The sequence below is a fragment of the Zootoca vivipara genome, chromosome 7 (genome assembly GCF_963506605.1).
Source record: "Zootoca vivipara chromosome 7, rZooViv1.1, whole genome shotgun sequence".
In the NCBI taxonomy this organism is placed as follows: domain Eukaryota; kingdom Metazoa; phylum Chordata; class Lepidosauria; order Squamata; family Lacertidae; genus Zootoca; species Zootoca vivipara.
Genome location: NC_083282.1, coordinates 3,190,588 through 3,203,847, shown reverse-complemented (window position 1 = coordinate 3,203,847; position 13,260 = coordinate 3,190,588). Strand labels below are relative to the sequence as shown.

The following is a 13,260-nucleotide window of genomic DNA, read 5'->3' as shown; positions in this document are numbered from 1 at the left end:
CATCATGAACGGTTTCCTGGGAATGCATTGTGTTTGGAGAATGGAACCTGCATGTAGACAATGCAGTGGAAAGAATCATGTAAGAAAATCCCTCCTGGTGTAATGGAGATGTCATGACTGGATGCTCTCCCACCTACTGCTGGGAAGGTAGCACTTTGGAAAGAAGAGCTAGGCCAGATTTCTTCTCAACGCACAGCTTTCTACAGGAAGGGAGGTGTTGTTTATTTTTAATGTGGAGGGTGATTTTATGCAAACCTCACCTATATTGTATATTCTGAAATCAGGCAAGCCCAAGAGAGATGACACCAAGTAATCCTTCTGAATGTGTAGTGAGAGCCTTAATGAACCTAGAATTAACTATTTTGTGAAAATCTCAATTGCCATAACAATATGCATTTCCTTACCACATAGGACTGCACACACAATATGCTAAAAACCCTATAGCCTAGTTTGCACTGATTGCTCAAACCACTTTCTATTTTCCCCACAATTCTTGAACGCCTCTCAAAATTCCATGTTCTGCTAGCCTTTATCTACAAGGTCTCTAACATTATTTTTGCATTGTTACTGCACAACAATAAAAATTACAGAAGATTTTTTCCATACCCAAGTAGATCTGTATAGCAGAGTTTTAGTTTTAAATGCCATGAAAAATAAAAGTTATGTTTATAGCTATGCTTAAAGTAACTAATAAGCTTACATTTGTCACTAAAGCCTCTTCCATCTTTGCACTGCTTGTAGCCACTGTACTGGAGTGAGAAGAAGGTGCTGTATAGTCTGTTACAGACTCCTGTAAAGAAAAGAAGTTGAAGAAGCTGACCTATACAATAACAAAAAAGAGCTTTGAAGAGATGAAAAAGCTAAAATAATCTCTCCATTAACAACTTCATTAACTAAACTGTCATATCACAATAAAGCATCATAAATAACTTTACATAACTTCATAATCCACAAAAAGGTACATGAATACACTTCTCCCCTAATAAAGCTATAACCTAAAGCATCAGCAGCAAGACAGCATGGCAAATGGATTGAAACAACATTCAAGTGAAGGCCATCAAAACCTGGCAAGCTCTTGATGCCTTCCTAAGGACCTGAGGAGATGTAGCTTAACAAAGCCCTACTGGTACTGAAATCAAGAACCATGAATGTACTATAGAAAATGCCTGCCAATTTAACTGTTCTTGAAGGTTGGCAGGTAAGATGGCCTCCATTGCCAACACTGGAAGTATGGGCAGACTGGTTGGGGGGTAGGCCTTAAAAACACACACCAAAAACCTCAAATCCAACCACTGGCCCTCCAGCTGTTGCTGAACTATAACGCTCATCACCCCCTGCATGGATGGCAAATGGTCAGCAATGATGCAAACTATGGACCAGAAACACCTGGAGGGCCAATGGTTCCTTTAAATGTCACCACCAGCACTTTAAATTAGGCTGAGAAACACACTAGCAACCACATGCAGTTTCAAAGCTTCACATGGTCTGACCACCTAGCTCCTATCAAGACACTTGACAATTGCATGCTAAACCAGCTGAAGTTTCAAAACTGTCTTTAAAGGCAACCCTACAAAGAGTCCAGCCTGGATGTGATAGAGCATTGATAAGTGTGGCCACATTTGACCTCTCTAATAGGTACATCAGCTGTAGCTGATAAAATGAGCTCCTGGCCACCATCACCTGTGCTTTGCCTGTTAATGTATAGTACACAAGAACTCAGAAAGTGTGTACTTGGTTCTTTAGTGGGAGTGCAACTCCATCTAATACCAGTTGTAAGGACCATGTGATCTCGCTACCTACAGATTTCAATCTTATCTGAATTTAATTTCAGCTTGTTTAGCCCCATCAGTCCAAAGACAACATCTAAATACCAGTTTAGGAATTCTACAGCTCCCTTGAAATCAGAGGACAAAAAAGAGGGTTAGATTTGAGTGTCACCTGCAAGCTAGACATTGCAGCCAAAACATCCAGCTGATGTCCCCCAGCAGTTTTATGCAGACAGTAAAAAGTATGGGGGACAAGACAGATCATTGAGGCACTCCACAAGTCCTCCTCAACCACCTTCTGAAAATGCTCCTCAAGGAGGAACTGGAAATGTTTACTAATTACTGAGGGCCCCCTATTTTTAAAAAGCCAAATCATGAACCCCCTAATTTTGAAAATTTTGATAACTCTATGGTAGTTACCTCTGCAAAGCAATGTTCTGAACAAAATGTGGGGTAGCCCCTAATAAGCAAAATATTTTAGGGATACTAAAAAACAGACTAGGGCTGAGTGATACCTGGTTTTCAACATTGTGATATATCAGCAGCTAAACATTACAATATTCTGATTCATCACAATGTCTGAAATTGGATATCAGGCATGGGGACGAGGGAAGGAGCAGCCACGGAGATCGCACAGGTGGGGTGAGATCATCATGTGATACTGGCGGTGCCTTGAAATCAGCTGCCCTGTTCTCCCTCATGTGAGGAACAATATATTGCCTGCATATTGCCAGGTCAAAATTGTTATTGTGGTGCGATTTCAAAACAGATTTTGGCCAATATATTGAAAAATCGCAGAGCGCTAGGCCAATCAAGGTTGTTTCTGTCCCAAATCCAGGCTGAAGCTGAACTGGGATCTTCACATGAATGGTGGTATACAAATTTAATAAACAAACAAATAATAGTAACTGGGATGGATCCAAATAATCAACATCTTCCTAAACTACCTGGAGTTGATATACCACATCCCACTCCAACACCATGACCCAAACTAGCCAATGTGAAAGTGGACAATAATTGTCCGAAGCCATAGGATCTAAAATGGCCTCCTTTATTACTTTTGTTTAAACATACAGTACAAATGTGCATTACTTTCCAATGGTGGATAGATGTTACTGTTAAAAGCCAATTTTTCTTCTTCTTCTGAAGTCTGAATAAAACTATTTGGAAAAATACTAAAATATTTTAAACAACATGACATGGAACATGCTTTAAAGTTCTAGACTGTTTTCCTTGATAGTTGATAGTCTGCTGTAGTCGAAACAACAACAAAAATTCCTTCCAGTAGCACCTTAGAGACCAACTAAGTTTACTTAGTTGGTCTCTAAGGTGCTACAGGGTTTAGGAAACGTTAACTACATGACTAACTGATGCTCAAATACTTGATTATTTTAAGGCAAGACGTTGCCTGAAAGAATATTTCCACATGCATCAACTGAGAAGTAAGAAGACTTCTCCCATATGGAGCAGAGGAGGGGAAACTTTGGCCCTGTCATTAGGTTAGGATGCAATGCTAGGTGAAACAATGGCTTAGCTTTGGGTAGCATGGCAGCAACATGACCACGGGAGGAGCAAAGCATCCACACTTTTTTCTCCAAGTACCCACATGCTCAATCATTCATGCTTAGCCAGGGTTTCGCTTCATTTTTGTGTGTACCAGAATCTATGAGCCCATGAAACCATACATTTTGGACAGTTCTTTGAAAAGTCTTCAAATAAAGAACAAATGAAACTGAGTGAAAGCAATGCAGAAAACACAACAATGTTCTTTGTCTTACGCTGATGTTTCCACCCTATTACTTCATTCTGGAACTAGGAGAAGTATGAGGAAACAAAGCTTTAAGCCAGAGGTCAGCAACCCTTTTCAGCCGTGGGGTGGTCCACCGTCTCTCAGAGCATGTGGTGGGCCGGGCTAATTTTTTTTTTTAGGGGGGAGGGAAATGAACGAATTCCTATGCCCCACAAATAACCCACAGATGCATTTTAAATAAAAGCATACATTCTACTCAGGTAAAAACACCAGGCAGGCGCTACAAATAACCCAGAGATGCATTTTAAATAAAAGCACACATTCTACTCATGTAAAAAAGCGCTGATTCCCGAACCGTCCGCAGGCCAGATTGAGAAGGCAATTGGGCCGCATCCGGCCCACGGGCCTTAGGTTGCCTACCCCTGCTTTAAGCTGTTTCAGCTTCTTTCAGAGACTTGTAGCTATTGTTACTTTCCTACTAAAGCAAATCTCCATAAAAGCTGCCTGACGCAATATTTGAGCAAGAACTGCCGCCTTAAATGCTTGGATGCCTTCACTTACTCATAGCCATTTTTTAAAAATGGGTACTGCAAACTTTCTAGGATGAAGGCCATAGAAAGAGCTCTACTGAAGCCAGCTTCTCCATATTTATGAATATTCACTATATATGAATATTTATCATATCTGTAAGTATTCCACTCAGGTATATCTAAATTCCACCCATTCAGCACTGATTAGTTAAGTAGCCATTCCATTTAATTCTTACCTTTTGAGTTGCTCCAAACTCTGATGCGGGCACGGATATCATTGGTCCTATTTCAGTACCAAGTTCAGCAGTTGCTTTGCCTTCTTTAGAAGTAACAGGGTCTGGACTTCTGACTGCAGTAGGGCTTGATTTCTCTTGCCCCTCAGGGTCCCCTTGATGAGCCTCTTTTACTTTCTTGTTCTTTAATGACCGTTCTTTCCCAATGGGACCAGGCTTGTACTCTTTGTTTTCTATTGGACTCAAATCTGAAAGCTATGCAATGTATTAAAAGATTATTGCCTCTTCATTTCATAGAATCATAGAGTTGGAAGAGACCACAAGGGCCATCCAGTCCAACCCCCTGCCAAGCAGGAAACACCATCAAAGCATTCTTGACAATCATTTATTTATACAGCACATCTCAGGTGGGCACCATTACCATTAAAAGAGAACAAGGGAAGTGTTCATGGTGAGCTCTGGCACTTTTTTTTTTAAATAGAAAAATAGCATTGCTTCCTCCGAAGGCAGCAATGGGTGGCAAGCACAAACATGAGAAAATACTCCCATGATCCCTAGCTAACAGGACCAGTGGTCGGGGAAGATGGGAATTGTAGTCCAAAACATCTGGAGGGCCGAAGTTTGTGGATGCCTGATCTAGCTCATAATTGCTTCCAAACACTGGCCATACACCTTTATTGCCTCCTTCCTAGTTCAGATGGAATGGAGATATAGAACTGCGTGTCATCAGCATGCTGATACTGTGCTCCAAATTCTCAGATAAAAGCCCCCAATAGTTTCATATGCATGCTGAATAGCACAGTAGACAGAACAGACCTGTGAAGTCTCTCACAGCTCAAAAGCCGTGGAGTTGAGTACTTGGAGTACTATGGTCTCCTAGTACTATATTCTGATAGCAAACTTGCAGGTAGAATCACAAGCATAATACAGTGCTTCTAGCTCCCACCCCTGAGACTTGTTCCAGAAGGACACTATGTCCAATGGTGTTAAAAGCCACTGAGAGGTCAAGGAAAACCAACAGTTTTATTTCCCCATACTCTCTCCTATAAAGGTAAAGGTAAAGAAACTCCTGACCATTAGGTCCAGTCGTGACCAACTCTGGGGTTGCAGCGTTCATCTAACGTTATTGGCCAAGGGAGCCGGCATACAGCTTCCAGGTCATGTGGCCAGCATGACAAAGCCGTTCCTGGCGAACCAGAGCAGCACACGGAAATGCCGTTTACCATCCCATGGTAGCGGTACCTATTTATCTACTTGCACATTGAGGTGCTTTCGAACTGCTAGGTTGGCAGGAGCTGGGACCGAGCAACGGGAGCTCACCCTTTCGCGGGGATTCGAACCGCTGACCTTCTGATCGGCAAGCCCTAGGCTCTGTGGTTTAACCCACAGCGCCACCCGTGTCCCGACTCTCTCCTATAAAGATCATTAACCAAGGCGACCAAGGCTGTTTCAGAGCTGAAACCAGACACAATCTATCTATATATATAAAAATGTAAACTGGCCATGTCTGTTAGTATCCACATTTCACCAAAACCGCTTGCGCTCAAATTTTGACACAATGCCGCATGTGAATATGAGAGCAAGCCCATACCGTTTTCAAAGACAGATATCACACCTGTGCCATGTAAAAACCCCAAAACCCTGTGTTTCAAAACACACCACCCAGACGAAAATGCATTCTGGGAAAAGAACCCTCTAGCGGCAGCTATACTAGTACTACACCTGTAGAACCTTCCCTGTCAACAGCACCTCAGCTGCCATTTACATACTAGGCAGAAGCCTTTACAGACTAGGCCAAATGGAGGTACTGACTCACCTGGGTGGGGGTTGTGGGGGGATGGGACGGGATAGGTCAGGACACGGTGGGACCAGTCACAGGGATGTCCCGGGGGTGGGGGGAAGAGGGGGTGGGATACGTCATGGATCAACACAGTGTGGTGGCAGTCACAGGGATTAGCCATGGCAACGTGTCACAGGGCCAGCTAGTTAGATCTATATACTGTAACTGCTTCCTCTTAGTCAAACTGCAGCTGGATGGTCACCACTCTCTTGTCACCTTGCCATGAATGGAATTTTAGAGACTGGGTGGTAGTTTCTAAAACTTCTGGATGGAGGAAGGTTTAAAAAGGGATGCACCACTGCCTCTTTCAAGATGCTTCACATCATTGTAGGAAGGCTTTGACCACTCCCCCAGTCTAGTCAATCCCTGCTACTAGATTTTACCAGTCACGGGCAGAGATCAAGAGGGCACACAGTCAACCTCACTACTGTGTCCTGTCCATGTCCTCAGGCTACAACAGAAACTTATTCCACAGGCTGCATGCTCTGGCATAAAGTTTGGCATAGATCCGAGTGGTTTTGCCCATAAAGGGATTCACAAATCTCTCACAGTAAGCTATTGAATGGTTAATGAAACAATACCGGTCTGGACCAAGTCAATTTGCTACTCTGTAAAACTCTGCTGGGCATTCAGTGATTATATGCTCTCTTTGCCGCCGCCACTGAAAACATGGTAGGTGAAGCTATGTATCTGTACCTCTGTTAGGTTAGATTTGCACTGGGATCTACAGGAATCCACACATCCTACGTTTTTGCTAGTTTTGGGAATTGCTATAATTCATATTTTACAGGAGTGAAGTACAGTACTGGATTGCAATTCATTATTCCAATAAACAATGTAAGAGAGTATGTTTCAATTTTTATTATACAAGCTTCCTGGAAATGCAGCAATTTCTGGTGCCTTATAAATTTTTAATTATTGTCTATTTTTCTTCTTCTATTATTTCCTTATTTAGGTATTCTTGATGCTCCACTGTCTTAAGTTGTATTTTTGCTTTTCCTAGATAAATGTATAGATTCTGGAGTGAATTAATTTGTTTCAGTTATATCAACAAGCAATCACAGCAGTTTTTAACATGTGGCAGTTGATTTTGTGAGCACCTCACACAAATATTCAGTCTCCCCCCCCCAAAAAAAATGAGAAATATGTTAACCAGGATACAGAAGCATAGAAGTTTGATTATATTTCCCTCTTGGTGGAACACATGGCCACAAAAATGCAGCTTCTAAAATGCTTCTGTAGTTCACGAAGGTTGGAGAGTTTCACTTACCTTCTGTGCTTTTATAGGTCCTGCACGGGGTTGCTTTTGCCTTTGCTCCTTTGGTTCAAGAAGCTTCTCTGAGGTCTTCTCTGAAACTGGGCCAACTTCGCTATCACTCCCGCTAGATGCTGGAGCACCAAACTGAATAGTTTCTATTCCCAAATCAATTCCACTTTCTTGCCCAACTGTTGTTCCCTAGTAAGGGTCCCAGAAAGTTTAGTTTAACACAGGCACACTTTTGTTCCATACTGCAACATTCAATTAAGTATTTCACCATAGCTCTAATGATATCAGCAAATTTATATTACAACCATTGAAGATTATATTTCATATCAATCAGGTTTTATTTAAGGTATCAGATATTGGTTTGAAGATGTAACACCTGTAAGCTAGCTTCCTACTAACGAGTAATGGCTGTTTTACCTGTGAAAACTAAACTAGTTACCCATTTGACAAAATGGATAATGGATAATGTGTTTTGCTCTTTTTTGCTTCCAGCCACTGACAAATTACCAGTAGAACACAGCTAACAATAGATGAAAACATGTCTGTTCATTACCTCTGGAGATGGAACTGATCCAAACGATGTCAAAGGCTTATTCCATGCACTGACTGAAGGAGGCTGGGGAGGACTAATGGGTCCCACTAAAAGTCCAGAGAACAAAGTGGAATTAGAACAAAATTTGATAGTATTAAGTGCTAATTGCAAACTATGACCCCCCACCACCACTTACATAAAATTAGTGCAAGGCAGCATGCTGCTTGCTAAGAATTCAAAATATTTTAACATATTGCATGAAATGGTAAGAGAACATTCAGGGCAAAGTATCCCAGTTATCTGTTCACAAAGAACACATTAATAAAGTGTATGCTAGGAGTTCAGCAATTCTATTGCTTCTAGATTGATTTCTATATTATCTACAGTGGTTCCTCTACTTACAAATAACTCTACTTACGAATGTTTCTACTTACGAATGGAGCTCCATCCGCCATCTTGGATGCGGTTTAGATAGGATTTTTCTACTTACGAATTTTTAGATAGGTTGCTTCGACTTACGAATTTTTTCTCCCAATGCATCCCTATGGGATTCGACTTACAATTTTTTTCGACTTACGAATGTGCGTTCGGAACGCATTAAATTCGTAAGTAGAGGTACCACTGTACACCTTCCTCTCAAGTAGTAGAGGTCAATGAAAATAAATCAAAAGTTCAGGTGGTTGGCATTTGTGGGAAGATCAAATACAGTAAGCTTTTCATTTTTTTATTAAAGCTGAAATGCCTAAAAATACCTACTGGCATTAGCCTAGGTAAGAAAAAAAGCTCATAGAATTGTAGAGTTGCAAAAGACTCTGAGGGTGATCTAGTCCAACCCCCTGCAATGCAAATGAACAAAGATATGTCATAGCAGTAAATAATTCTCAACAATTTCCTTTCAAAAAGTGTCTACAGAAAGGGCAAATGGCAGGCAGTAAATGTTTTCACAAACATTGGGTAGTCCTACCCATACATAAGAACAGTGACGTCAGAGAAAGGAGGACTGAGCCTGGGTATATGTGGACAAGCCTTGCAGCTCTCCATCATTATAAATCACTTCACAGGACAGCTTATCTATGTGGAGGATCCAAAGCATCAATCCAGGAGTAACTCAGGTGCCCAGGAAAGGTTGTTTGTTACCCAAGATCTCAAGCACACATTTTTTTCTTGCATGTCTTACTAGGAGGGGGAAAATGGCTTGCTTACATTTTTTTGAGATGTCACTGAGGACTGTTGTAGGGGGCACTTTATTATCCCATAATTCGGTTCCTACAGCATTATGAGATGGTGTGTTCTGAAGAGTTTTGCTTGTTGCTGTATACTCGGTGCTGCTGTTTGCTGCACAGGTTGCCTGTGGTTGCAGCTGAACTGAAGTCTGTGGACTTGGAATCTGAGACACACACGGCAGTGTGAGTTGTGGTTGAGCCTGAATCTGTTGAGTGGCGGCGGCGGCCGCTGCTGCTGCTGTCGCCTGCTGCTGCTTTTTGGCAAACCTGGGTGGTAGTTTGGAATTTGGACACCTTCCTTTTTCATTTGAACTCTTTTTGGTCCAGACCTAAAAATATGTAAGGTTGTTAAGAGAGCCTGCAGTTTATCTGCCAGAACAGCTGAAATGGAAACTCTGCTCCAAAGAACTGTTAGATATTTTGTTTTCCCATATACATCAGTTGGGCTTTTTAAAGCTACAATAGGGAAAATTGAAGGTTTTATAAAAGGTTTATTAAATCACAAGACATATGGAGAAAGTAAGCAGGAACACTGATTTACACTCAATATAAAATGGTCATCCACTAAAATTGACAAGAAGCACATTCAAGATGAAGTACTTTTTGCAAACAATATACAATTTAACCTATGGAACCTATTGCCACTGATATGATATCCACTAGGAGTAAGTCACTCTAAAATAAAGATTGGATGAACTTATGGATGAAAGTACATCAATTAGCTACTACTAGCTGCAAAACTGATTCCTTATTTTCAGTGCCAATATAGCAATGGGCTCAATTCTCATAATATCCTGATTGTGAACTCCTGAGGCACTCTGGTGGTCAGTCAGGGTTCATCCACACTTCCACTTGTCCCTTGCTTAGGAAGCACAGGCCTGAGTGGTTTTCCCCTTGTCCTGTTCCTTTCCTTTATATATATTATTTATGATTTTCAATTTTATACATTTCAATAATTTTACAGCCATTTTAATATTTCAAAACTTGACTTCTTTCCTCCGCTTTCCTCTCTTAAATTTATTTTTTATATTTTCTGCATATCCAAATTAACTTAATTTGTTCATTTATTCATCTACTTTAAATATACAGTAGAACCTCGGTTTATGAACATCATATTTTTTTCTTTACCGCTATGGCTTCCAACGGAGAGAGCCATAGTGGTGTTTTAACCTCTAATAGATTTTTGCATTTATCCCATAGTCTACACATATTTTTCCTAATTATATGATTTGTAAATCCTTTATGTACTTACACCTTTTCATATCATAAATAAGTGTGCCAACCAAAAAGAGAATACATGAATTCTGTAATGTCATCCATTCCTTCAACCAACAAAGATAGGATGCTTCACAGTATAGTCTCATATCTGGCAGGGAAAAACCTCCTCTCTCTTTTGCATCTATCAATATTTTATATTTTATTCTCAGTTTTTCCCCTTGCCGAATATATTTAGAAATACCTTTTTGCCCTGTTTTGCCCAGGGAAAAAACAGTTTTTAGTGCTAAATCGGAGAAAGTCCAAATTGTTGTTTGCTCCAATTTAGTGCCAAAGAACTATTTACAGTTTTCTACATGGGAAAGCAGCAGGATAAGAGGAAGTGTGGAGAAGCCCTCAGTCCTGAGAACACTCAGCTGGTCAAGCAAAGGACTTGATCTTAGAGCTATATTGAGAAATCTGCCATGAACTGCAAGTAGCACGTGTTGCTCAGAGCTGGAACACCAGACCTTTAATGACTATCAGGAAGCACTGTTAGCGCTAACTGGCATTTAAGCGACTTCCCAAATAACACCAATGAAAATGGGCAAGTAATACAAGACTGAAATGTGTTGCCATGAAGGGTTAGGTTTACAAATTCCACCACAGGTTTTGACATTTTTGAAGAAAGTTTATTTATTTATTCTGTTTCAGCCTCCACCAAAGGGCCAGAAAATAAATAAATAAATCAGGGTTCCTGTCAAATAAGTAAGAAATTCACTACATTTTTTTTAAAAAAACACCATAACTGCATCATACAAAACTGAGCAACTCAGTATTCTTCTGTGAGAACTGAAGTTTGTGGGTAGCCTGAGAGGCTGACACCCATGGAATAAGACTATTTCAGAAAGTAACCAGCTCAAGTGAACAGTGCTTTTAGAGAAATCTTGCTACTGAGTTATTCATGCAAGTGAGCTCACAATGGAGGGCAGGAACGCACTGCATATGCACCTATTATGTGTACAAAAAAGATGCCTGGGACAGAGAGAGGAGATACATATGATACTAAACCTGCACTGTTTGCTCTTCCTTCTTCCTGCGTTCCTCGTCTTGCAGGCGTTTTTGTTGCTTTTTTGATACCACTTCAGTAAAACCATCATTGTTCAAATTGGACTGGGAATCTTCAACTACTGTCACTTCAGGGTGGTCATCAATAATTACAACACCTGTAATGAAGGTCCGAAATTTAGTTATAATTAACCCCTATTCAAATAAATGAAGCCATTATCTGTGGGGTTGATTCAAATGGCAGAAAAAATAAAATAAAATACTATTATACTGCAGACCCATTTATGCACATTCAGTATGTGTGCATACGCCGAACCAGGAAGTGATCCAAAAAGTCACACAAGAAGCAGAATAGGGCAGGGTGGAATGGGGGGGTTGCAGGCTTTTTCCAATGGTGTTTCAAATATACACAATTTCACTGATGTGTGCAGTGCCTCGGAACATAACCCCCACGTAAGTGTGTGTGTGTGTGTGTGTGTGTGTGTGTGTGTGTGTGCCTGTAATACATTTAAGATTCTTAAGAGGAGCTTCCAGTACATACTTGCATAGTTGTTAAGGTCAAATTGAGAAATTGCATCCATTTTCTCCTTCACTTTCTTTGGACCAGCTTTCGGCTCTTCTCGCTTCTTGATGTTGGGATCTTTGGAAGCTTTCAGCGCAGCAGCACTGTTCCCACTTTCTTCTGGATGTAAACTGCTCCCAACTGTTTCAGCACTAATCACAACTGCAGCTTGTTCCTCAAATGGTCTGTATCATAAACACAAAATGAGATAGCAATGTAGCAAAGGGTGGAGAAGGGAGAGATAGAGCTACATAGAACTTTACTAAGACTTTAGTTGAAGCTAACACACTCCATTCTGTGCATCACAATGAATTCAGAAAAGATACTGAGAAATGACAAAGGAAGTAGAAAGATGGCAAAGAGCCTATAACCAAGTTATAGGAAGAAAAACTGATGGGAGTTGCATTTGGTCTAGTTCAAAACTTAAGTGGGTGAAATTGTGGAACAAAAATTTAGAGGCAGAACTTAACTACAGGAGTGCTATCGGCATTTCCCTGAAAATACCAAAAGTGGGGATTTTACGGGGGGAGGGGGGGCAAACCTGGTGGTAGAACACACGCCTTGCAGGCCCTGACATGTCCTAGTGCAGGCATCCCCAAACTGCGACCCTCCAGATGTTTTGGCCTACAACTCCCATGATCCCTAGCTAACAGGACCGGTGGTCAGGGATGATGGGAATTGTAGTCCAGAACATCTGGAGGGCCAAAGTTTGGGGATGCCTGTCCTAGTGGAAACAGCTGGGAAAAACTCCTGCCTAAAAACCTTGGAGCAACTGTCTGTCTGTTTAGGTTAGATAGACCAATGTTCCGACTCTGCATAAGACAGGTATCTTTGTCCCTATAGACATTTGTTTTGAGTATAGCCTATTTTAATGGCAAGAAAGGGATCTCTAGATGTGTTGATTCAGATATAGTACAGTGGTACCTCGGTTTAAGTACACAATTGGTTCCGGAAGTCTGTACTTAACCTGAAGTGAACTTTCCCATTGAAAGTAATGGAAAGTGGATTAATCCGTTCCTGACGGGTCTGCGGAGTGCCGTGTTTCTCCGAAAATAGGCCATACCCCGAAAATAAGTCATACCCAGAAAATAAGCCATAGTGATAGGCAGTTTAACCTTGTAGGTTAAACTGTACCATATTTAATAAAAAAAGACATCCCCTGAAAATAAGCCGCTGCATGTTTTTTTGAGGAAGAATAAATATAAGACGGTGTCTTATTTTTGGAGAAACACGGTACTCAACCTGAAGCGTACTTAACCCGAAGTATGAGTGTAATTGGTTCTGGAAGTCCGTAC

General features: G+C 40.9%; 1 protein-coding gene across 21 annotated transcripts in view; it reads right to left on the bottom strand.

The window, feature by feature from the left end:
* The window catches only part of PRRC2C (proline rich coiled-coil 2C), a 79,121-nt gene that overhangs the window by 31,718 nt on the left and 34,143 nt on the right, over positions 1-13,260 (bottom strand). For 18 of the 21 annotated variants that reach the window (XM_060276558.1, XM_060276560.1, XM_060276559.1 and 15 more), the window contains 7 exons: positions 11,945-12,150; positions 11,407-11,561; positions 9,122-9,470; positions 7,940-8,025; positions 7,390-7,575; positions 4,283-4,534; positions 701-790 (listed from right to left, as the gene is read on the bottom strand). In XM_060276558.1, coding sequence (XP_060132541.1) covers positions 701-790; positions 4,283-4,534; positions 7,390-7,575; positions 7,940-8,025; positions 9,122-9,470; positions 11,407-11,561; positions 11,945-12,150 — 1,324 coding nt within the window. The remainder of the gene's footprint in view (positions 1-700; positions 791-4,282; positions 4,535-7,389; positions 7,576-7,939; positions 8,026-9,121; positions 9,471-11,406; positions 11,562-11,944; positions 12,151-13,260) is intronic. The other 3 variants (XM_060276569.1, XM_035121302.2, XM_060276572.1) reach the window with 1 other exon arrangement.